Below are 26,372 nucleotides of genomic sequence, written 5' to 3'. Positions count from 1 at the left end.
CCCGTGGTCTCCCTCACTGCCCTCGATCTCCTCCGGTTATTCCATCGTTAGCATTAGTTATTCCAGCATTAGCTCCAAGTGTCACGGACATCCTCAGCGACGTTCAGCGTCTGTGCGACGTAGGTCTCTCCATCCATTTTCAGTGGATCCCAGGTCACTGTGGACTAAGCGGAAATGTAGAGGATGTCAGAGTGGCTGCTGCTGCCAGATCATACCAGGCGGTAATACCGAATATGTTGACCCGTGGAGACAGGAGGGCATTCTTGTCCGCGATGATACAACCCATGGCGGCGCAACAATATCGCCGTGACATTACAGACAGGTCCTTGTTGCACGCCGTAGATCCAACTTTGTCGTTTTCCCTCCCAGGTCGTTTGCCCCGCTGTCCCTCCCCCCTTCTTCATCGACTTCGCCTCAATGTGGCCTTCACCCCACAGTTCAGACAACCAGCTCGTGTTCCAACTGCGGCATGGTGGCAAGCATTCAACGCGTCCTCACCGACTGCCCTCTATACAGTTCGGAGGGAGCAACGCTCCACTCCCAACTGACGCGTGTAAACAACGAGGCGCTCCGCCTTGCAGCAATCTTGGGTCCTCGTTCTAACCCTGTGCAGCACCGTCAATACCTGCACTCGTTCTATCTGTTCTTGCCGTCTACTAGCCTGCTTGACTCCTCTGACCTCAAAGCATTTGCCATGAATGCGGAGGTGTGATCTCCACAGGACTATACGTCTCCGGTGGCCGACCGGATGAACTACTATCCCCATCAGTTATGACGCACCCGTGTGTGTGATATATCATTTCCGTGTGTCATGTGTGTGTGCGAGTGTGTATTCCTCATATTTTTCATCGTCATCCCACTCATATGTCAACACAGATGAACTGAGGTATGGTACCGCAATTGTTGCGGTGAATCACCCCATCCCATCCTTTCCCTCCTATATTTTTATATAAGAAACCTATCCCTTCCCTCGTCCTATCGTCATTCATGTAGTAGTCGTTGTTGACCACTGTGCGCGAATGGCATGATATATGACATATAAACAGTGGTGTGTAGAGACCTTCGCAGAACCGCTTACGCACCTAAGCTACTCCATAAAGAACAATCGGTAGCCCGATGGCAATGAACATGGCTATGCCGTGGACCTTCTGTGTGCTTGAAGAAAATTTAATATAACGTGGCAATACACCTTCTGGACCTTTGTGGACCTTCTTACATCAAGTTGCAGTCCAACGTAGTTGTCGGTGTTGTACGTGCCCCCATTGACACAGGTGCGCACCTGCGAGCCCATTTATCTCAATTCAGCCATATACATATATAGTGGTCACTGTGCTGCCCGTATGACCGTGACAATGCTACAAGCGTGCGAAGTTTGTGTTCTTGCTATTGCTCTCTATTTCTCTGCAGGTAAGATGCTTTGTGAATGCTTGACGTGACGCCACGAAGGATGCATGACCAACGTGTTCTTCAAATCCGATTAAGCAGTAAAATATCCCATGACACTGATCAAGTATTTCTTTTTCTTGTAAGGTTGTCGTTTAACTTGTGTTTCTTGCGCTATCTGAAGCGATACGTAGTTTAATAATTTTGCATTGGGAACGTTGTTGAGGCAACAATGCACAGCACACACCCGTGTAGTAAACACGGGTGTGATCGCGATAAGACAAGCGGTCAAGGAGTACGATCCAGATGACTGTATATGGCAATGTTTAAAATATGAGTAAATGCACCAGCCAGATGAAGTAGGCATGTCATAACAGGGTTGATCCAGAAGCGGCTTAGACGGGAGTTACGACTGGCATTCGTTTGCGCCTTGCAGTAGCAGATGCACAATGTGGCCAATCGAATTCGACGGGGGCCAGGATTGTTGGAGGAAGAAATGCGACACCAGGGGAGTTCCCTTGGCAGGTGACGTCTAACTGCTGCTTTCCTTCGACGCAATGCTCGTTAATTGTGCACCCTCACTTGTTCGCAGGTCTCTATTCAAATGAAGAGAGGTAATTTCCATTTCTGTGGCGGGTCCATCATTGAACCAGATATAATTGTAACGGCAGCACACTGCATGGAACGGTAAGCACATGTTCAGTCATGCGATCCCGCTGGCTACGACTGCTCATTTTTACTCAGCGAAGTCGCTAAGCGGATACACATCAGGTGTCGTCATTAATAAAGGCGCACAACACAGTGTGTCCCATTGAAGACAGATCACGCCGTCGACGGCATAGCGTATCAGAGGAAACAAAAGGAGGTTCTGTGCTATAACATTCAAAGTTTGCAGATATGCAAGCGGATTATTTAGATTTGAGATACTGATTGTGCAAGCAAGAATTTATTAAAGGGGCACTAAAATGCAAAAACAAGTTTACTCCAAATTACGTTACATGCTATGTTAATTTCGTACTTATCATAATTCAAAACTTCGATTCCGTTACGGAGCTACAATCGAAATTATACCGGACTCTTTGTTGCTTCGGCGCTGAGCAGTGAACGTCGTTTCAGCTCGTGCATCGGTGTTTTCAGTTCATGCTGCGCGTGCGCGCGCGTGCCACGCCATGTAGCAGCCTCGGTGAAAAACATAGTGTGCGTTGCAAAGCGGACCGGCGTCGCTGTCCGCAGGACATGAAGGTAAATGTTATCAGTGGAACATTCGCGAGAACTGTTGTGAGCCACAATTCAGTGAATCGGTATTGAAAAATGCAGCAGTGCGCATCATGCCGCGCATGTACGGAACACCACGATCGGACCCGTTCCAAATCCACAGGCCCACGATAGGTATACACGCGTTTCTCCTGCTGTTTCATTGGATGCCGCCAATCTTTCCCTCCGGGGGATACCATTCGTTGCCGCCAAAGACGACTATGTTTTCAATGTGTTTTTCTTCTAAACGGTATATAGCGCTGTGTGAACTAATTGTGCTTGCATTATACTAATTGAAACACGGACTTTCATTTGAGAGCAAGTTGTTTTTGCATTTTAGTGCCCCTTTAAAGGCTCCTATCATTAAATGTAACATGCCTCCTATTTTTCTGCCTTCGCTGCGACGCGCTCGTTGTGTATTCTTTTTGTCGGAGTAGCCCATCCAAGTGGGACAAGAGGTATGTGCACGCCATAACGAGAAATCACAGCACGTGACTTAGTGCATGAAAGAGCACAATTCTATATAAAATTATCGAGGTTGCATATTTTCATTGGGAAAATGTCTTCGGTCGTAAACGCAGCTTAAGCAATCCAAGGAAATCTGAAGTGAGCAGTTGCAATGTTAAGAATACACTGAATTGAAGGAAAACACCATTCTTCTGCAGCCCCAATCCTTCGGACATTCGAATCCAGGCTGGTTTCATCGACTTGAAAAACCCAGGGCCGTCAGTGCAGCAGCGAGATGTGAGTTATGAGCGCCTCCATCACTTAAATTACGCGAGCTAAGAAAGAAACTAAAGCTGTAAGGTAATGTAAGGGCAAGCTGGAGCAGTACAGTATACAGTATAGCTTGAAAGCATCGCAACGGAAAGCGAACGGTAGGAAAAAGCGCGTTGTCCGACAATTACCACTTCCTTCTTAGCGCTCAGGTGGTTCTCGTCTCTTTTCTTCCCATTTAAATACTAAGCCCATGCGCAGGTAGAGAGGCACGCTCATTGCACTGTGCGGACGCCGATTGGCACGCCGAGCAGGAACTTGAATAAGTGTGTTTACGAAGTCGATAGGGCGATATGTGCACAGGGTAAAGAGGGGATATGGTGATATGTGCGACAGGGTACAACGGTATCAAATAGTATAGGTGAACGTCGCGGTTCCTGTCAGCGCGTCTGCTGTCTAGAACGACAAAATTGATAGGGGACCGCTGCCTCTAGTGTGTCATAAACGTTGGAGGGTTTCGAATAGGGAACCTAATTTTAGCCTACCAACTGAACGGAGCTTACTTCGCACGCAAACAAACGCAATGTGATGGAGCTTTAACATTCGATTTCGAAGTAGGATCGCCACCCAGGACGCAGGTACCTTTCGCTTGCAGTGTCATCAACCGGTAAACGCAGTGTTCGTTTCCTAAGCGAAACACTGAGTCGAAAAATAGTACTTTGGTCCTAAATAGCATTATCAATTTTGTGTTATCACTGGGTGCATTTTTTACTATTGCGTCTACAGTTCTCTCGCGACTGCTTGTGCCGTACGCGAGCGATGTAAGCTCATTTTGGGACGAGTTTGGGCGCCCACGCTATTTGCGAAGAGTAGCGTGCGCACGTGCACCCAAAACGCATGGCGAGCGGTTTGAGCTTGGCGCACGCGCAGTGGCATCGGCGCCATTTCGTTGGGCACCCAAAGCGCTTGGGTCTCCTCTTATAAAAATTTACATTTTCTGTGCGTTTTGTGAGATGAATTGCACCGTTTCATTACCGTGACCGCTTTTTGACTCTCGTGCTCCGCTCGTGTAAATGTCATTCTTTAGCTTTTGTAGTTGTGTACATTCTACAAAAACGATACGGTAAGAGAGGATGTCATCCACCTTTTTTTTTTCGATGAGTTTCGGTCCTCCCTTCTCCACTACGTTGACCCAGAGCTCACAGTTACCCTACCGCCATCGTTTCCGAGGAAGTTTGCCACCCTATTTCACCGGATTCACTTTAGGACGATTTAGACTTGGGAAGGCAGACTCCCTTAACTGCCGTGTGTGTGGGTCTGTAGAGGACACTGTGTATCGTAGAGTCCTGTCGACGCTCGAAGCATGCAGCGGCAGCATCACAGTTTTTCACAGGCACTAAGCTGGTGGATGTACTGTGACTGTGACTCCACTCTGACAATCATGTGACGTTAGTGACACGCGACTGCTATTTTCTTTTCATTTTCCCTCCTCAACTATCATTTTCTTTACTTCCCTAGATATTTAATTGAAGTAGCCGGCTCCCTTCATGAGCGCCACATTCTCCATTTTATTTTTCCCTACAACTGTTTTTTCGTGTTTCCTTTTATTTCTTGGCTTTTTTTCTCTCTCTCTGTGGCAACTTGCCGCCCGTATCGGCAGGCAGGCCGCCCTCTCTTCCTTATTTTTTTTGTTTCTTTCGATAAACGATACCCCCCCCCTCCCCCTACACCAAACCAAACCAAACCAATCAACCACTCTTGAGGAGTAAGGTAATTGGTTGATTTAGTTGCTGAAAAAATAACATGGAGATTGTGACGCTGATGAGGAAGGCCGGCTACTCCGGTTCAACTGGAGATGAATAGTACCCCTGTTACACGGGCAGTGTTCAAGGATCATTGAAACCAACGGTCACTGAACGCGCGCGTAGCGCCACCTAGTGTGTAACGTGTCAGCCTGTTAGGGAACCATTGAATGTAATTCTGTTTGAGTAGTTGGCACGTTGCACGCTTGGTGGCGCTACGCGCATGTTCAGTAGCCGTTGGCTTCAATGATCCTTGAACACTGCCCATGCAACAAGGGTGTAAGCTTATCATGTTTTCCGAACCGTTACTGTGAACACCTTTGTCGTCTCGTCTGTTTCAGGTGGCGCAGATAAAGGTGCACGAGGACTACGATCCTGTTGTAAACGACATCGCCCTAATAAGGTTGACTGAGCCGTTCGACTTCGCCGCTGCTGACGGTCTCATCGGTCCAGTCTGTTTGCCGAGCAAGGGCTATAACATACAAGGCAACATGGTGGCGACAGGATGGGGCACTACCCTTCCTGGTACGATTTTTTTCTACTACAGCTGTAGGGGATGGTTGGGCACAGTGAGGTATGGGGCAGAGTGTTACATAGCCGATATCAGCCTCATTCGTGAACATCAGAAAAGCGAAACTGTAACTGTGTCCGTCATACAGTGCGACATCGTCATCAGTTCACGCAAACCGGCAAAGAATGGGCAGTCGGTAGGCAAATCGTACTGGCGAACGTATTTCAACGAAGAAAAAATATTTTGATGACATTTCCTTGCGACTTGAATTCTACGCGTTATTAGATGAAAGCGGAATCACTCAGAATCAGTATGACAGGCTAGAATTATAATCAAACGATGTGTCCTCGGTAGCTCAGTCGGTAACGTGCTGGCTTCCAGAGCTCAAGATCGCTGGTTCGATCCTGGCCGAGGGCGGTAGCAATGTGGCGAAGGTAAACATTGCATCCAGCACCCCGTGTCAGAGATTTCCGGCGCACGTCAAAAGAACCCCAGGTGGTCAAAATTATCCGTAGTCCTACCCTGCAGCGTGTGCAACATGTCACGATACTGCAGACAAGCCTTACGCGAACGTCACGGTACCATTAATCAAAAGATGGCATGCTGTTTGCTCGCGCTTAGCCACGTGCTGATACGGTGGGGCACGATGGTAGGGGAGCACATGCGGCACACGGAAGCAGTGTACTCCAGCGTGGTGAATAGTACTGTTTCTACATAGCCGGGTTTCTGACAGGAGACAATGCCGCGGGGAATTCGTTTGTCGATCCCGACGTTCCTCATATGACACCGATGAAATGGGAGCGGTGTTGGTAACTTCTTGCCTACTCCACGGTGCGTTCCCGCCAGCAGACGCCTCGAGCAATGCTAAACGTTTGAAGTTAACTCTGCATCAATTAATTCGTTGTATGCTTTTGGTATCATACTCCCCCACTGGCTGTAACACTCTGCCCGAGCGTGAGGCACACAGTTACGAGAATGAGCTGTCTATATTTTCGCATTTTGTATGACCAATATAAAAGAAAGATTTTTCTAGCCAGTGGAGTTAAAAATGCAGAGTTTTCTTCCCTGTACAAAAATACACACAAAAAAAATCGACAAACTTTTCCGTCTCATTATGCCTCACGTTTCCTTATACCGGTGTGGTGAAGGAACCACGTTCTGTGCCAGAATTGTGGAAGGGCCTCACGCCTATACCGATTCGCTCAAGAGAAAGCGAGAGCAAAGATGAGGTTACAAGAAAACGAAATACCGAAGTACGGCACTGAACAAAGCACAAAGACATCAAGTGTTTGGATGTGCAACACTGCGGATCTAGCAAACGCTAACATGCCCAGCATGGAGATGGAGATTCTGGCAGTAGCACCACTCGTTAGTTTATCGTTAACAGAGGAGCAGGAGATTATTTGAGCACGACACGATGTTTTCTTCCTGACACGAATATATGCACGATCAAGTATATAAGCGCATGCACAGGGAAAGCTTACGGAAAATGAGTTCGCGGACATAACGTGGAGGTCAATGTCGTCCACATAAGGAACGTCTGTGCATTTAATATAAAATTTCAGCGCATTGCATTGTTCCAAAACAGTGCGACAAGACAAGTCACAATTCACGTGCATTATGTCTGCACTCATTTTTTTTTTTTTTTTTTTGTAGGTGGACGCTCTTCTTCTGTTCTCTTGGCTGTTTCGGTTCCGGTTCGACAAGATACAACATGCTCCATGGGGACCTTCTGGTCATACGAAAAGGACAGCATGGTATGCGCCGGAGAATTCACTAAAGACTCCTGTCAGGTAAAACACTCACTCGCCTTCTTCTGCTCGGATAGCAGCAGATGGTGTATGTTTATTTTTGCGCCATGGTTTGGTAAATACAGTTTCAACCCATTGTTGTTCATGTTGTACGTCTTGCATGTTTCTTCAGGGGGATTCTGGCGGACCTGCTGTGCAGACGCAGAACGGACAAACAGTGCTAACCGGAATCGTGTCATACGGTGTGTCCTGTGGCGTCTTCCCTGGTGTTTACACGAGAGTGCCGTCCTATGTTGACTGGATATCGAGCAACATCGCATCGTTGAGGTCGTCATAGCGCGGTCGTGTACTGAAGGGCTCTGTACTTGCGTTTGACGTGCACGGATCAACCTCTTCCTACTCGTAATATCCTGTGAAGCATGAATAAAGATCTGACTCCCGAACTGTGTTTCTTCGAACTGTTCCTCCGCAACCGAAAGATATGACCTCCCCGTCGACTACCCATCGGACGAGGATCAAGAGGATGACGCTGATAGTCCATTGGGCTTGTTTTGTGAACCTTTAACTCGGGTGAAATTTTTGAAATTGAAAATGCTAATTTTTATAAAGGAACGTATGAACAATCGGTTCAGAATATTCCTTCTGACGGATTATTGGGTGTGACCGTCACACTCTGCGGATGTACCATAAAGGGATGTGATTACATGCGATGTGATTACATAAAGCGAAGAGTGGTTCACAATAACGGAAGAACACCAACAGCGACCTGTGCGGAGGCCGGGGGTCATTTGCTACCAGCGTACCAAGTTTCGAGGGAAAAAATGTAGCGACACCTCCTCCTTCCCTCCCCCCATACACTCGCTTCTCTCCCTTCGTCTCGATAGTGGCATCGCCTGGATTGCTGCACCGTAGCAGACGACAGCCGTGTTATAGCCGTGTTCAGGCAAGCAGGACATTACTGTTTGCTTTGTTTGCGCGTTCCGGGTATGTTTTCGTCCAATGTCCTCGTGAAATTGATTGATTCCACGTGAAATGAAGTCCACGTGAATGCCCTCGTGAAATTGAGTGATTAACATTAAAAAATCTAATAACATGTCACACCTCTGCAACCAATTGTACTGTAGGGGACACGGTTGTCTAAAATCAGCAATCCGTGGTTTCTCCAGGCTTTGCGAGACTATTTCTTTTGAGTAACAAACACGTGCAGCACATGGTCCACCTTCAAATACAATATTGCCACAAGAGTTTCAAGCGCAAGCGAGGTAATATGGGACGGGGAAGTACTAACAGGCGATTTTAGCTAATTAACCGTGTCCCCACAAGAAGCACATCGACTCAACCGTTACACGTTCCCCCTATACGTACCAATTATGGATGCGTCTCCTTTGGCTACAACACTTCCTGTCTTTGGATCTCATTACCATCCGATATTCGGTTGGTTAGTACGTTCAGATGTTTCAAAAAGAAGTTAAAAGACCACCTCCTAAACTAAGCGCACCAGTCACATTAACAGAAAAACAAACAACTTTATTTTTTACCTTGGAGAGTGGGGAGTTTCATCGCCATAGGCGATACTCTACCCCATTGCTGGATGGAATGGGGGGAATAAAATAACGAGCCCCTTCACAATAACGATCGAAGTCCGATGGTGTCCAGAAATGTCAGAAGAGCTTTGAGCGCAGAGCGTTGCTGGGCTGGATTGGGCCAGGGACCAAGCAATTTCGATAGGGAGAGAGGGCGAGAGTCCAGCTGACGAAGAGACTCGGAGAGTGTGGTTCGGGAAGGTTCGTAGTGAGGGCAATGAAGAAGGGCTTCATCCCAACACATTTGTTTACCACATATGCTCTTCATGCAACAACACCAATAAACTGCTCTGCATCTATGAATATGCTCCTCGATCATATATTATCCCCTTTTCTTCGTCTCTTTTTTGTTTCTACGGCACTAAATTATTGATGTGTGTTATGTTGACGCAATCTTTATAACCTGTGAACTGCCACAGCCTACTTTTTCGTACATTATACATAGTCTATTGCATTTTCTGTATAACCTTTCATATCAATGAATAGAGCTGCTAATTCACATTGTAACTGACACGGGGTCCCATACTAGCTTGCTGGGGACCCCCATCTGTATATTACGACTTGTGCTGCCTGCAATAACAATAAAAAACCTGAAACCCAAATTTAGTCCCGCTATGAAAACTGAAGTGTCAAGGGAAAATAATTAAAGAAACGCGTGAAATAAAGCGCCCACGTGTTTGTGGCAATGAGCAGATACATTGGAGTGAGACATCACACGCGTTGTAGATGGTGTTCGCTGGGCGGATTATTATTTATCAACTTTTACCAACTGCTCATTGAAGAATCTGGTCGGCAGGACGCCCTTATACTCGTTTGCTTGCTCTATTTTGCTTCTCAGTTGTTTGTCGTTTCAGAGAGCATATATTGTGGAGAGAGGGAGAGAGAAAAAGAACCTCTCCTGCCCATAGTAGAGACATATCGATGGCTTAAGAATAGATGTAGGAGTAGCTGTCGTAGGGGATTGCTTCAGTAATGAGGCTGTCCTTTATTAAAGCTCTGATAAGCCATACTTTGGGTTAATTCGAACAATCTTGAAATTTTGTACGGCCTGCCAAGGTTTTCGCGAATTGAAAAGCCGTTCGATTCAAACAGCACCATTGCTTGTTTCAAACGAGTTGGTTAAACTTGGTCCAATGAAGTGAAGTGGTTGGGGAAAAAAGAAAGAAAAAAAAGAAAGGCACCACACGTCAACAGGAATTTCAACAAACGACACTGTTCTGTGAGGCATGTTGATTTAGGAACCGGAGAACGGTATACTGCACGGCCAGACACTCCGCACCGTTTTACGTTCTTAAGAATACATGCAATGTTCACTGGCCGCATAAGCGTGACCTATCCGTGAAACGTTCTGGAACGCAAAGAAAAAGTCCCTACAGCGGCGCAAGAGGACGCAAAATGTGGCTACGCGGTGACGATGAAAGCTTTGCGCCGCGACAGCATGGGTAAGCTAAGATAAAATCAATAAAAGTGTGCTTGACAAAACTGAAAGGACTGTGGAGCCTTTCCTTCGTAAAGCTGAGATGGTGGCGTTCCCGTATAAATACCCTCGCAATGAAAGGCAACACAAAAAGTTGTTGTCTTCGCCATATCGGGTATGGCACCCGAACGCACGGCAACTAATTTTTGCATAAAACACCGACAGGGAGACTCAGAAACAAGCGCAGTCGTATAGTTTGCCAATGGCACTCCCTACGTGAGCGAAAGCCCAATGAAAGAGGCAAGACGCTGTAGACCGCGTTAGAGAGCAAGAAAGCGGCGATCCTCAACGGTTCGCGTTACTTTTACGAAGCGGGCAAGCACCCCATCTGCAGTGTCATCGGGTGGGGCATACCCAACATATCGCTCTCGGAAAGCACACTGTGCGTCAGCAGTACCGTGTGACCTGATCCTGTGGTCACTGCCTACTCGCAATATTATTAATGCGAACACGCGTAATATCCCGAGGTCAACAACAGCAGTAGTCATCCCAATCCTTGCTGGCTTACTTTAAGACATGTCGCCCTCTGCCTGAGGTACTGTTGGGGACACGGTTAACTAAAATCGCCTGTCGGTACTTCACTGTCCCATATTACATCGATTGCGCTTGAAAGTGTTGCGCCAATATTGTATTTGAAGGCGGAACATGGGCTACACGTGTTTCTTATTCAAAACAACTAGTTTTGCAACATCTGGAGATTTGCGATGAGATAAACCACGGAATGCTGACTTTTGACAACCGTGTCCCCTACAGCGTGCGCTTGGAGACTGGGAGGTCCGCGGTTCGAATCCGCGGACCGGCTGTGCCGTCTGGGGTTTTTCCTGGGTTTCCCTCAGATGTGTAATAGGCGTATGCCGGCAGAGTTCCCCTGAAGTCGCCCCATGGACGCAGCTATCCTCCCCACGAGCGGATTCCGCTCGGTCTTCCACTTCATCCTTTCCTCTCCTCCTCTCCACCACCTTTCCCTTCCCGAGAAACACGCCGCCTAATCAGGCAGGCAGACCTCTCGGGTTCCTCCCAACGACACTCCTCCTCCTCCTCCTCCTCCTGTCCCCTACAGTATATGGTAGCCTCTCTTTGGGGCTACAGTCTGAGGTTCAAGTGCCGGTTGCGGTCATAATAGCGAGAGGACATGTGGTTTGACCCTACCCGTGATACAAATCTCGGTCATTGTCCGATCAGCGTATTGGTACTAACGAGGTGGATGTACATGGCGGACAAATGGTCATAAGGCGAGCATGTCAAATGAACGGGGGTCATATTATCGGGGGTTCACGTAGATTGCAGTAGAAGAGAAAGAAAAATGTGGAATTCCCAGTTTCAGCGGCACGCGGACCGGCTATAATCTGGGATAATCAGCCATAGTTGTTATCATTACCCTTTTTCTTAGGCTGACCTTTCCCCCCGTTTTTTTCCTTTGGCCTAATAAATATATCCCCCTTTTTCGTTCCTTTTTCTTCATTTTTTCTGCCAATAAATCCCCCCTCACACATGTCGTCCTCGAGATACGAGAGGGATAACGGCGTATTACACACTGTTTAGCTTCAAGTTTGATTGACTGACATTATTGACGGAAACGCCTAATAACGTCCATTATCCGTCCGTGCCTGGACTCCCGTCTTCGCCGTTTCCCTTACATACACTCACGAACCATTATAATTTTTTTATGACGTTTTGTCTTCTTGGACCGGCCGCTCTGCATATCCCGACACCAATCGCATCACAACGTCACGTTCCAATTGTTTCGAGTATGCATGGAAAAGAAATATTATTACGAGAGAATTTTTTCAAAATGGTCGTGTTGGAAACTCTCACATAATGCATCGACCGTATAGAGGTCCCAAGCCACACGCTTCTCTTCTACGGCACCAGAATTTTCGAGACGCTGTTCTTCATAACCATGTGTCTCTGCAGCGAATGATGCAAAGTAGTTGAATCATAATATATTGCGCGAGAAGCCCACATCACGACGAGGTGAATGACTCGAGGTGAAAGATTTGCTCTGCGGAGTATCAATCATAATGTCACTACTCCACAGCTACGATCCGCACTCTCAACTGGAAGAGAGAGAAAGAAAAAAAAAGGGAAGCATGAGAGAAAACAAATGCAATGTGAGCAGCAAAGAAAGCAATAAGCCCGAAGAACGGTTCGCGCGAAAAGATGTTGCTTGCTCTTGTACTGTACACCACGTGGCTGCATGGAGTCAATGGTAGGTTGACAAACCCTTCTTTGTGTGTAGTGTAACGCTGGACAAGAACATAAATTTACTCCCAATTATAATTATTAACATTAAATAATAATGACAATAATCAGACGACTCCCAAGTACGAATAACCGAAGGTAACGTTATTTAATAACGGTTGTGAGTAATGTAGGATAGCGTCAACAATGAACTTGGAGAACGTGGAGCGATCGCCTGGTTCTGAAGTATAGTTCACATGCGTTATGTTGTTGAGGCGGTGGAGGGCGGTGGTGGGGTCTTTATGAGTGATCTGTGCTTGTCTAGAATACGGTACATACGATATGGTCTAGTATATGACTATCTTACACAGACTACATCTGCCACGTGAGCATCTGACCCAATCGTGGACAGTTCGTTTTTTTAAATATTCGATTTTCTTGAAATATTCAAGATAGATGGCGGCAAATGAGTTCTTCACGCAGTCCCGGCGTCCAGATGGAAACCCAGAACCAGACATGGTCGTCTGTCGAGGTCTGCCTGCATGTGTTGTTCGCCGTAACGTAGCTTTGTAGTCGCAACTTACTTGTTGGATGCGCGCTAACGTTCTCGATATTGAACTCGTGCGCTGTTTTGTCATTACGTATTTAGAGGCTAGTCATCATTTTACAGCGCCAGTACTGCGAGCATGTTGAACGCATACTGCAAGGCTAAAATAAATTTCACTAACGTAACACCCATTTTTGTTCGGAAGGAGCTGTGGAGTGCGGAGCGAGCAAAGTCCAGGGCCAGCGCATTGTTGGGGGACGTAAAGCTCTTTCAGGGGAATTCCCCTGGCAGGTAATACAATCTTATGCATTTCGCCACATACACTGTACTGATGCCTATGTACGGGATATTTCAGTGCCATGCGCAGGTATGGTACATTGCGAAAACTAATGAGACAATGGCATTGAAAGCGCACATGCATCTTTCAGGTGGGGCTCGAAGCCCGCAATAGAGTGATCTGCGGTGGGACACTTGTTTCCCCAACGGACGTCATCACGGCAGCCCATTGCGTCAAAGGGTGAGTGAGATAAAACGTAAAGAAGCGGCGGTAGATAGTAGCAAATCTTTTCTTATGGCTGACGACCCTAACCACCTGTTAAGAAGACGAAGAATTTGTTGTTTGTTGTGGTGGTGATGGAACTGCTTGCAGTAGTCGGCCACGGTTAGGCAGGCAACGTCACGACTACCACAGTAGGGTCGTGCGTCGTGGGCCGACTTCGCAACAGTGCCGACATTTATCTTGTTTGCTGGTGCTATGTGGTGACTGGAATCACATGCGGCGCAAAGAACGTTCCAAGTTCAAATCCCCTCGACGAGTGGCGGCTGAGAACCTGATAAGCGATGTCTACTGCTCACATACTCTAGATACATGCAGATGGCTCTATTGACGAGCGTACCAGAAGTGCTACTTGCGCGTTCTGCATCCCATCAGTGAACGTGGCCTAGCAAGGAGAACATCGCGTTACCCGATATCCTGTATGACGACTGAACTCCTGGCTCTCCTACATGCAGCTGCTGCGGTCCAGGTGAGAGGGTTCGTCAGGGCACAGACTCGAGAAGCACCTTATGTGTGACAACATCTTACGGCGAAGCAGAAGAAGGTCGTGCGCTCAGCATGAACAAACCGGAGGAGATATCACCTTCCAATGGATTGCGTCCCACGTCGGTGTCGGCGGCAACGAAGGGACGGATCAGCTAGCGTCCGCGGCACACCTGAACTGCAGCCCTTCTTTATCAACTCATTCCAGGCGACACCGACAGACAAATATCCGTTCAGTAGTCTGTTGAACTGCGCCACCATGGGGTACGGGACATCATGCACCACCGTCGCCCCCTTCTTCCTATGAAAAGCCTCCCTCGAGGCATACAGACCACAGAAAATTGGCACCACCAACGTGGAAGCCGGCTACTTCATGTCACGTAGACAACTCAGAACATATACACTAGACACTTGGAATGCAAACACTCAGATAGAAAGAGTCACACAAAGTCAGAAGAGTCAAAAATGAATAAAAAAAGAAAGAACAGAAACGGAACAGAGGCAAAAAAAATCAAAACTTATCGTGGGCACCAATTTCACACAGGAACGAGACCAAGGCACGCAGCGCAAACAGGCTTTCATACCGGGGTCTGGCACCCAAAACCGTAGATAACCCAAGAGGGCGACTGTCTAGGGCCGCGAGCGAGCGCTGAAGTTTAGATCGGGTATCAGAGTATCGCGTGCACAACACCAGAATATGCTCTAAATCCTCGAGGACACCACAGTCAGGGCAGTTGGGCGAGTCCACCTTCCCTGTCTTGTGAAGCAGCCGAGCAGTATAGGGAACATTCAGCCGGAGCAGGTGGATAAGGCACTCCATGGAACGCTGAAGAGACTGAGGGGAATGGAAACTTAACTCAGGGTCGATGGTAAACAGCACAGAGGACCGTGCACTGCCAGAAAACCACATAGACTACGCACTGGATCTGCGTTCACCAACTCTCAACTATTCAAGATCAGCTCTAGGACTGACACCGGCTGTGGCCACTGTCAACAACGTGAAACAATCGAGCACATCCTGCGAGGATGCCGAGTATACCATACTGCGCGCGAAGCCCACCTCCCCCACTCCAGCTCTGGCACGCTAGCGGACATCCTCTACCCCGGTGGTTTTTATGCCGAACGCTCCGCTAAAGCAAGAAACCTTATTCTCTTTCTGCAGGATGCGGGTCTTGCCCAACGACCCCCTCTAACCCTTTGACTCCCAGACGGACTCACGCACCCTCTACGCATCTCCACCCTTCATCCTCCATCCGTTTTTTTTTTATAGTCGTGACGATGCCCAGTTATGTGGGGCCAACAACGGCGAGCAGATTCTGTCATTATCTTCCCCACCCCACGTTCAAATGGTTCTGTGCTGCGCGTAAGAGGCTCGTAACTTCGGGAACACCAGGACGAGGGTAACACGTGCACGGATTGTGCCGTACCCCAGCATTGAAACCCATATGCCGCCTTTTCCTGCCTGAGTTACCTTTACTCGTATAAATATGCATTTCACGTTGCGTTGCTCCAGGAGGGATCCTAGCATGTTCAAGGTAATTGCCGGGACACTACGCAAGAAGCCTCCACTTGACGAGACAGCACAAACAAGGCAGGTAATAATGACGACTTCTTCTCAAACTCACTATACTGTCGTATCTTGCTCAAACTGCGTTGCCTCGCAAGGCGTCCGTATCTTTGCCTGTTAACTGTGATAATGGAACTATTGGAACTATTTGGCGTTATTTGAACACCCGAGAGTTCTTGCAACCGAAATGAAGCCGCCGTTTCGCAGGCCGTCGCCTCTGTAGTACACGAAGACTACGTGGGCAGAGGACGACTCAGCAACGATATCGCCATACTGAAAGTGGATCCCCCATTCGACTTCGAAGGTTCTAACGGTTACATCGGACCCGTCTGCCTTCCTCCTGATGATCTCTGCATTGAAAAACTCACTGTCATTTCAGGATATGGGTCCGTTCGTGCTGGTACGTGAAATTATGCATGCATAGGCCGTTACCGAAATATTGTTTACCGGTACCGATACTCGTTATTTGTGTAAGAGGTAGGAAATAACGATATCGATACTTCCTTTTTAAGGTACCGAAGTACCGCTACCGTTACTGAAAAACGTAACGTAATACTTTACACGATACTTTTTCTGAAAATATGAAGTTGGAAAAATGCAACATTGAAATCTCGCCTACGTGAGCACTCCATTTGGACTTCTCGCGAAGTGGGAGAAGACAGGTTTGCAATATACAATCACTGTGTTAACCATACAGATTAGACACTTTTGTTGTCACATGGCCGAGCGGCCATGTGTCACAAACTGTGCTGTTTGAGGTTATTCCTGGGTTTTCGAAGACTTTCCAGACGAATGTCGGCACCGTTTCCCCTGAAGTTAGCCCAGGACGCACCAGGGTCGGTCCTCGCCGGTCAAGCCCACTCCTTCCTGCTGATGTAAACAGATGGAGATCTGTTCACATCTATACGGCGCTCATAGCACCAGCTTGTTCGCTGCGCTAACACGGAACCAAGAAAAAGAAAAGAAAAGAAAACTTCGGTTGATTTTAAGAATATAGCTGGCGCTCAACGTTTTCGTCTGTCATCCTAGTGCGCTTTCCTGTAATCGTATCTGCACAGACAATGAAGGGACGTTCCGCTGAAGCACTAGAGGGAACCGCTGTGTTCACTTTTTTGAAAACACTGAACGTTCAGAAAGCCGTGAATGAACAAACATAAGAAATATGACCGGCGAAAAAAGGGTGCGGGTACTAGAAGTATCGGTATCGGCAACGATACGGAGATCGCGTTACCAAAATTTGTAACAAATACTTTTCGGATACCGATTTAAAAAAAAAAGCATCGCGATCACACTTAGATACCGAAAAAGTATCGATCACGGTAACGGTGTGACGTACACTGATGTGCATGGACATGGATGAACAGCAACAAATACACTGATGATGATGAACATGAAGGACATGGATGAAAGAAACAATGATCAAGGCTATCACACAAACACGTCTTTGTGTCTTTTGAGTTATTGTAGTTTTTATTACATTCGTTATCATAGTCGTCATATTATCATAGGTCACGCTCTGTCCCTGCGCCACATAATGTAGTCCACCATACTCACCCTGCTTCCGTATTTGCTGTTAAGACTGGTCGCATGACACTACGCGATGCAGCAGAAAGTGCGCTCCCCTACTAATGGCGGATGGTGGCGATGTAATATTTCTGCTGGCGCGCTATTGCACCTCCTTGTCTCCAACAGCGCATGTAGTTGACGGACTAGATTTATTTTCCTTCTTAAGTTGAACACGAGTATAGTTACATTATCGCATTATTTTGTCATGCTGCAACTGCCCAGCTGCGCAATCTGTGTCGAAAGCTAGCGCCGACCACTACTGAGCTATATCTTTCCAGTATCGATTGTATTTGTGCGTTGTCTTCACTTTGTTCTTACTTTTCACTTCACTTTCACTTTCTCCACTGTTGGGCAATCAGCTGTTCCTAGTGCATAATTACCACAGTACACCTCAGTGTTCCTATCCCTCAATTGTACGTATAAGCAAACATTGTTATGTTTGCGTAGGTCCCGAACACATGAACAGTTGCATCCAGAGCGTTTGCGTTCCGGTGGTTGAACACTGATTTGATCACCTGCCCTGACCTCTCTGCATGCACCGAATATCTGTACATAGGTCAGGTGCAGTGTCATAAACAACCGGAGTTATTGCGGGAAAAGAAAAAGGACAGGAGTAACCCTGATCTGCATCTATCATTTTGGTTCGAGGACAGTGCCTCACGCCAGACAAGTCCTGAAGGACCACATTTTGTATTGTTGACTGATTAGATGAGTCACAAAATTAGTGAACCCATCTTTCTTATCGTTTTAGCCTACTATTCCCTATCATTGATTTACTGATTTTCTTTATTTTCCCCAACAAAGTCAACCACTGAGGCCAGTTCTAAAACTCTGCCCCTATTGCTTTTGCACTTGAGTGTGGCGCTTTATCGTGTGTTTCAGAAAAGGGCCAACACTCCTGTGCTTTATAATTAACTTACGCAAAATGACTGAAGAACAGTCAAGGCTTCCCAGTATGGCGGGTAATCGAGGTCATCCATTTAGGGCTCATGCCGCTGTCCATTAAAGTATAACTACGACGGTGACGCTACAATACGAACTTCTAAATAGGAGAAAAAAGCTCTAAACCGCTTTCTAGAACATGCTACTTCGATTAACTAATCGAATCAACAAACAAAGCATGAATGTGCAAGTATTTGTACGTAATAGGTCCCATTCCACGACAGGTGGGCCCACTCCAGATGAGCTCCTCACGGCTTCAGTTCCTGTCATCTCTGACGAGGAATGCGAGAAGATATACAAAGAAGCATTTAACAACGTGGGACAACCCAACGCGTTCGACGATGAAACGATGTACTGTGCCGCCGAAAGGGGAGCCAAAGATTCATGCCAGGTGTGAAATCCTTGCCATCGAGGGCCTTTACTTACTGTCCAATGGTTTGTCGCTTTAGGGAGATTCCGGAGGACCAGCAGTACAGAGACTGAATGGTGCGGCCATCCTCACGGGAGTCGTATCTTGGGGAATTGGATGCGCCCACGAGAAATATCCTGGAGTTTACACAGAGGTTCCCCTTTACGTCGATTGGATCCGTGAGCATGCCAACGTAACGAACCCATCTACCACAACGACGACGGAACCTGCATCAAGCAGCGACAGCAACTAGTGGACATATCCGATGACAAAATGCGCTCAAGAAATAAACGAACTGACATAAAAAGCACTGCCAAGTGTCTCTTTGCATTCAACAGAAAACTGAACATTCATATTTGATGCAATTATGCAAAAGAAAGCCGTGTTCAAGGGTATAAATGCGATGTAAAGAATATTAGCATTTGGAGTCCTACAGGACTATGAGATTCTGACGTTCTGAACCGGTTTGCTTCAGACGCCTTTGCGTTACACTCTGTTTTCCAATGACCTTCGGTGCCCCTTTCAGTTATTTTTTTGCTTCATTTCATCCTCTATAGAAATGGTATAGCATTTCTTTAACGCACTTTCGGGCCTCGGTGAAGCGTAGCGTCAGTGGAGAGGGGCCCTTTCAATCTCGCGGTGCGCTATCCCCCCTCCTCCGGTTTCTTTCTTTAACGCGCGCCTTGGCTGATAAGAAACATTTCGGCGCGCGGAGGTTGGAACGTCTTTACGATAGGGGTCAGTAAAACACGACAATCGACAACACGACCTGCGTCCTTTGAAGTGGCTGACATCATGTTGTGGATCTTTGTTGATTGGCGTGTATTTGTGTGTGGCGTTTTTTGTGCATTGAGATTTCGCGCGTGGACTCTCCTACACTGTTGCTTTTGGTGCCAAGTTTTGTGTGATGTTTTCATCCATTCCCCTTCCATTCCGTTTCAAAGTGTGTACATTTGTGTAGTTTCCCTTTCTTTTCTCAATAACGCGTCCTGGAGCGGCGATGTTTTCATCCATTCCGTTTCCATTGCGTTTCCAAGCGTGTAGATTTGTGTAGTTTCCCTTTCTTTTCTCAATAACGCGTCCTTGAACGGTGATGTTTTCATCCATTCCGTTTCAAAGTGTATAGATTTGCGTAATTTCCCTTTCTTTTCTGAATAAAGCGTCCTGGAGTTGCCAGTCCCGCGTGGCTCGAGACTAACATCTCAATTTTTTCTTTTAAACATCAATCAATAAACCAATCAATGTTGTGGATCTTTGGTTTGACAGCTTCCTTCATTGCTGGAAAGGAAGATACAGACAGACCCACACAAACCTTTTTCACCTGTTTCTTTATTGTATTGTATTCGTAGTGTGCCTTCGACCTGCTGAAGCTCTCTAGTGTCTGCACAGAGCGTTTCATGTAATGTAGTCAACGCCATCCGACACCACGGAGTTACAGTGTAAACGACGTACTGCGGAGCATGCGCGCAAGTATATAGGGCGCGCAGATTTGCCGCCACTGCTGCGGAAGATGCGGACGCGTTCGCTAAAGAAAACGAACGTAAGCGACGTACCGCGGAGAAAGCCACGACATGCCGTGCGGCAAAGCGCACGACCGTTGCTGCCGGGATCAAATACGCGTGACGCTGCGTAAATACTAAACCATACTAAACCTCAAAATACTTCCTCAAAATACTTCCATTCCTCAAAATATTTGTATTTGCGATCCAACGTCGTCTGGAAGGCCCCTTGCACAAAATCGCTCATTATCTCGCCGACCGCGGCCTAACTATCTCACCAAAACTGTAGGCTTTTCACGGAAGTCATTTCACAAGTATCCCCTATGCCTTGCTGGTTCGCCCCCTCACTTTTGTCTCAAGCTGCCGTTAAATGGGCGTGGGGAGGGGGGGAGGGAACGTGTTTATTGAAAAAAAAAGGAAAAGAAGAAGAGGAGGGGGAATATGTTTATTGAAGAGGAAGAAAAAAGGAAAGGAGGAAAGGTCAGACAGGCCGAGGCCGACTTGCTGTTCCCAAAAGAGAAAAAAGAAGCAAAAAAGGAAAAGGAAAAGTGGCGGGGGACGATGGGGGTGGCTCAAAGGCTGGTGGGCAGCCCAGTGTCCTTCAGGTAGCGCAGGAGGGCTCGGGTGACTGCCCACTGTCTGGAGTGCCGGACAGGTCCCAGCAGCGTCGCCAGGGAAAGTTCCCTGTCGCCTAGGGAAGTGAGACTTGAGGCGAGAACGGCTCGGGTGCCGGCGTACCGCTTGCAGTGCAACAAAAGATGGCATATGTACCGTTACCTGGCCATTACTGTTTACTGAGGCTTGACATATGTCGAATATGTTTTCAACGAAGAAGATAAGATCTCGTCCCACGCGATATAAGTAGTATTTAGTCTTGTCGTATGGTAGGGGTGTCCACTCAGCAACATGGACCCCTGGGCCCTGTGCCGTTGACCCCTGAGTCCTTCGCGTATTTTTTCCCGCACCCAGCGAGCGGCGCTCGGGTGGAGGCTCTTACCGGTGGGCAGAGCGTGGCCGAAGGGCTGCGTGCGCGCTTACCCGCTCAGCCTGGACCGACTTCTTTCGTTATTTTTTAGTCTGTGTCGACTTCAATCGCAATTTTTTCTGTGTGAAGGAGGCAAACCCAGCCAAAAAACCTGATGCAGAAGAAACACAATACACGTAATAAAGAATATACTTATTACAAGTATGATGCTATAGCATTGAAGAGGTATCACACATCATACACAGTATTTTTTATTAGTGGTAATCACACAAGTTTTCAATTAAGCAGAAGGTATAGCACACTTAATCGAAAAAGATATTTTTGATCAATATGATTACAACCAAGATTACAAGTTTTATTATAAAAAGTCTCACATTATTATACGTGAGCACCATAGTGGAGTTTTAATTACAAAGTTCTGATAGATGTACGTAACCGCAAGCACAACAGCTAATATTCCAATATGGCACAATTAATCAGATCCTTATGAAGTGATCGGTGGAGTTGGCGGCGGGCATTCCTTTACCGTCGGGCATTTTTCAACATGGGCCGACTTCTCTCACGATTTTTTTCCGGCGCGTGGTGCGCGGGTGAGGGGCTGTCCGGGAGCTTACCAGCGGCCTGAAGGGCTGGGCGTGCCCTTATCGTTGTGCACCCTGGGCCGACTTCTCTGGCGATTATTCCGCCTGGGCCGACTTAGTTCGCAATTTTTTTCAGGTGGCGTGTGGGCACTTTACATGCAAGTAGGGGTATGCACACTGACAACACCCGGGCCGACTTCTTTGGCGATTTTTCGCCCTGGGCCGACTTCGTTCGCAATTCTTTCGGGTGGTGCGTGAGTGATTTACATGCAAGTATGGGTACACGTGGGTGGGTACAAGGGCTGTCCGAGTGCCTACCAGCGAGCCGGAGAGCTGCGCGTGCCCTTATCGTTCTGTATTTTTTCACCTGGGCCGACTTCTTTGGCGATTTTCCCGCCCGAGTCGACTTCGTTAGTAATTTTTCGTTCTTACAGCTTACAAATCAAGGTTTTGAGTCACGTTGTCACGAAAGACGGAATACGGCCCGATCCCGACAAAGTGCAGGCGGTCCTCGACTTCCCTCGTCCCGTAAACAAGAAGAGTCTTAGGTCCTTTCTGGGGCTGTGCTCCTATTTCCGGCGTTTTATTCGGGATTTTGCACGTATAGCAACACCTTTGCAACGATTTCTCAAGGAAGCCGAGACCTATGTATGGGGCGCTGACCAAGAAGAGGCGTTCGCTACTCTCAAATCTGTGCTGCTGTCTCCACCAATACTCGGACACTTTTCTGAAACAGACCCTACGGAAGTGCACACGGACGCGAGTGACCTTGGTCTTGGCGCCGTTTTAGAGCAGCGAGTTTCTCAATCTGAACGTGTCATTGCGTACGCTAGCCGTGCACTGACACCTGCGGAGCACAATTATAGAATTACAGAGAAAGAGCGCCTCGCTGTCGTCTGGGCGGTTACCAAATTTCGCCCCTATCTTTACGGTCGCTCTTTCTCAGTTCTTACTGATCATCATGCTCTCTGCTGGTCATCGTCGCTTAAGAATCCGTCTGGGCGACTGGGCCGTTGGGTGCTTAACCTACAGGAATATGTCATCAATGTCCTTTATAGATCAGGGACGCGTCACTTAGACGCCAACGCGTTATCCCGCAGTCCTGTTTGCAGTCCCTCATCTTGTGCTCCCTCCTGTGCCTTCGTTGTTGCTCCACTCTCCTTTGACCATATAGGTGAAGACCAACGTAGGGACAACGCGCTAGCCCCATTTTTCCATGACCAAAACGGGCGATATCCTTCTGGCTCTGCCCGACACTTTGCCGTCATCAACGGGGTCCTGTATAAGCAGAACATGAGAGGGGAAGCTGCAGCGTGGCTCCTCGTCGTTCCTCGTGCTTTACAGCGGTCAGTTGTCAGCGCCTGCCATGACGATCCAACATCTGGCCATCTGGGTGTCTTCAAGACGTATGCTCGGCTACGGAGGAAATTTTTCTGGAAGGGCATGTACCGTTCTGTGCAGCGATTTGTCAAGTCGTCTGTACCCTGCCACGCACGGAAAATACCAACGACGCGTCCGTCTAGCGCCCTGCAACCTATCAATCCCCCTACAATACCATTTGAGAAGATCGGGATCGATCTGCTGGGACCATCCCTCAGTCTTCTTCAGGTAACAAGTGGATAATTGTATCCGTCGACTACTTGACGAAGTACGCAGAGGCAAAAGCAGTTCCTTCTGGTGCTGCCTCGGATGTTGCCCTCTTTCTTTTACAGATCATTATCCTTCGACATGTCCCGAGAAGCCTTACTAGCGACAGAGGACGGTGCTTTCTTTCGGAAACTGTGCAAAACATCCTTAAACTCAATCATACGATTCATTGTGCCACCACGCCGTACCACCCACAGATGAATGGACTAACCGAACGTTTAAACCGCACCATCAGCGAAATGATGTCCATATATGTTACGTCTACGCACGATAACTGGGACCTCGTGCTACCCTACATCACATATGCTTACAATACCTCTTGCCAAGCTACAACTGGCTTCTCTCCATTTTTCCTTCTGTACGGGCGCGAAGCTGTGTCACTTCTCGACTGTTTACTGCCACCGCTTGACGACATCCCTCTGGATTCCACTTCAGCTCGTGCTCTCTGCAATGCGGAAGATGCAAGACAGCTAGCCCGTTATCGTATCATGGACTCCCAGGACGGTCAATGCCAACGATACAACGCAACGCACCGCCCTGTCTCGTACACTCCGGGAGATCTGGTATGTATGTGGACACCCACCCAACGAATTGGTTGTCATTGTGCATGCCCCTACTTGCGTGTAAACCGCCTACCACACCGCTGTTGTAGCGAAAAAAAAATCATGAAAGCAGTCAGCCCAGGAGAAAAAATTGCCAAAGAAGTCGGCCCAGGTGTGACGGTATCATCGCCTGGCTGGGATGACAGTGCGCATGTCCCTACTTACATGTAAACCACTCAAGCGCTGCCTGACAAAAATTGCTAACGAAGTCGGCTCGGGCGGGAAAATCGCCAAAGAAGTCGGCCCAGGTGAAAAAATACAGAACGATAAGGGCACGCGCAGCTCTCCGGCTCGCTGGTAGGCACTCGGACAGCCCTTCACCCACGTGTACCATACTTGCATGTAAATCACTCACGCACCACCCGAAAGAATTGCGAACGAAGTCGGCCCGGGTGTTGTCAGTGTGCATACCCCTACTTGCATGTAAAGTGCCCACGCGCCACCTGAAAAAAATTGCGAACGAAGTCGGCCCAGGCGGAAAAATCTCCAGAGAAGTCGGCACAGGGTGCACAACGATAAGGGCAAGCCCAGCCCTTCGGACTGCAGGTAAGCTCCCGGACAGCTCCTCACCCGCGTGAGAAAAAAATTCGTGAGAGAAGTCGGCCCATGTTGAAAAATGCCCGACGGTAAACGAATGCCTTCCGCCAACTCCACCGATCACTTCATAAGAATCTGATTAATTGTGCCGTATTGTAATATTAGCTGTTGTGCTTGCGGTTATGTACATCTATCAGGACTTTAAAACTCCACTATGGTGGTCACGTATAATAATGTGAGACTTTTTATAATAAAACTTGTAATCTTGGTTGTAATCATATTGATTAAAAATATCTTTTTTGATTAAGTGTGCTATCCATTCTGCTTAATTGAAAACTTGCGTGGTTACCACTAATAAAAAATATTGTGTATGATGTGTGATACCTCTTCAATGCTATAGCACCTTACTTGTAATAAGTATATTCTTTATTACGTGTATTGTGTTTCTTCTGCATCAGGTTTTTTGGCTGGGTTGTTCTCCTTTACACAGAGTCATAATATAATTCCCGACACTAATGACTTTAATAAATATATTTTCACTTGTTGGAGTTGGGCGGACTAAAAATAATACGGAGAGGTTGAACTTGTATTTTCACTTGTACTTTTGTGTATGGCTATCCTTTGCATGTAAACCGCCTACTGCACACCTGTTGTAGCGGGAAAAAAAATTGCGATTGAAGTCGACGCAGATTGGAAAGTGACGAAAGATGTCGGCCCAGGCTGAGCGGGTAAGCGCGCACGGAACCCTCCGGCCACGCTACACCCACCGGTAAGAGCCTCCACCCGAGCGCCGCCCTCCGGGCGCGGGAAAAAATATGCGAATGACTAAGGGTCAACGGCAAAGGGCCCAGGGGTCCATGTTGCTGAGTGGACACCCCTACCATACGACAGGACTAAATACTACTGATATACCGTATTTTCCGGTGTATAACGCGCGCGTTATACAGTAACAAAGTGTTCTGAAGAGGTTCTGCGCGTTATCTAACGGTGCGTTAATATTTTCTGGCATAGTTCCTTTTCAGGTCGCTGACGTACAAATTCTAGCCTCTACCAGAGTGTGCTGTGGCTTTCTCCCATATTTTTTAGGGTCAGTTGACAAAACCGGCGAAAGGGTACCGAACTTCATAAAAGGTTCATGGTGATGCTTACGAATGCTATTCAGAAGCCAATAACCTTGAATTCATTTCAGAAGAATGGTGTGATTGAGAATGGACGCGAAATGGAAAGCAGAGAGGAGACAGAACTACACTATGACAGCGACGCTGTTGCATCGGAGATTAACGGATTTGACTAAATGTGTTTCAAATATAGCATATGCATATATGATACACCGCTTTGGTTTGATTGCTTATACTGGTGGCAGTACAGAAGCTTGTAGCACCATTGCGGTGAACTGCATGTAACGTTGTGCTAGTGTTTATTCTCTTCTTTCTTTCCTTTCGTTTTGTTTCTTTTTGTTTCTTTTTCGTTTTTCTTTCTTTTTGTTGCTTTTTGTTTTTCTTTACTTCCTTTTTTCTTTTGATTCCTCCGTTTTTCTTTTCTTTCCTTCCTTTTCTTTTTTTTGATTCCTCTTTTTGTTTTTCTTTCTCCTTCGTTTTCTTTTTCGTATTCCCCTTCAGCTTCTTCTTTTTTTTTCGGAATAGCAAGCCGGCTCTTTGCTTTGCTAACCTTTCCACCTTTCATTTCTTTTTTTCTTAAAATAAACATATCCCCCCCTCCCATTGCGGTGCGCGTTATGCACGGGCACGCGCGTTATACACAGAACATTTTTCGAATTCGGCCCGTTTTTAGG

The 26,372-nt window shown here is 47.3% G+C and overlaps 1 protein-coding gene across 1 annotated transcript; it reads left to right on the top strand.

Annotated features, from left to right (window-relative positions):
- The first annotated feature begins 1,352 nt into the window (after positions 1-1,352).
- On the top strand, positions 1,353-18,982 carry LOC135384564 (trypsin alpha-4-like). Its single transcript, XM_064613761.1, has 11 exons — positions 1,353-1,407; positions 1,820-1,908; positions 1,976-2,070; positions 3,303-3,381; positions 5,498-5,681; positions 7,324-7,460; positions 7,591-7,745; positions 15,759-15,840; positions 16,020-16,212; positions 18,545-18,711; positions 18,770-18,982. The coding sequence occupies exons 1-11, from the start codon at positions 1,353-1,355 to the stop codon at positions 18,980-18,982; spliced, it is 1,449 nt and encodes a 482-aa protein (XP_064469831.1).
- Positions 18,983-26,372: the final 7,390 nt, after the last annotated feature.

Source organism: Ornithodoros turicata, chromosome 2, assembly GCF_037126465.1.
Source record: "Ornithodoros turicata isolate Travis chromosome 2, ASM3712646v1, whole genome shotgun sequence".
NCBI lineage: Eukaryota > Metazoa > Arthropoda > Arachnida > Ixodida > Argasidae > Ornithodoros > Ornithodoros turicata.
Note: the sequence above shows the minus strand (reverse complement) of the source record. Positions and strands in the feature narration are given on the sequence as shown.

Bases quoted from the DNA above. Each gene is read 5' to 3' on its own strand.
- LOC135384564 (XM_064613761.1), top strand. From the start codon at position 1,353: ATGCTACAAGCGTGCGAAGTTTGTGTTCTTGCTATTGCTCTCTATTTC. The intron at 1,909-1,975 runs GTGACGTCTAAC...ACTTGTTCGCAG, and splicing joins CAGGGGAGTTCCCTTGGCAG to GTCTCTATTCAAATGAAGAG. The intron at 7,746-15,758 runs GTCGTCATAGCG...GCGTTGCTCCAG, and splicing joins AGCAACATCGCATCGTTGAG to GAGGGATCCTAGCATGTTCA.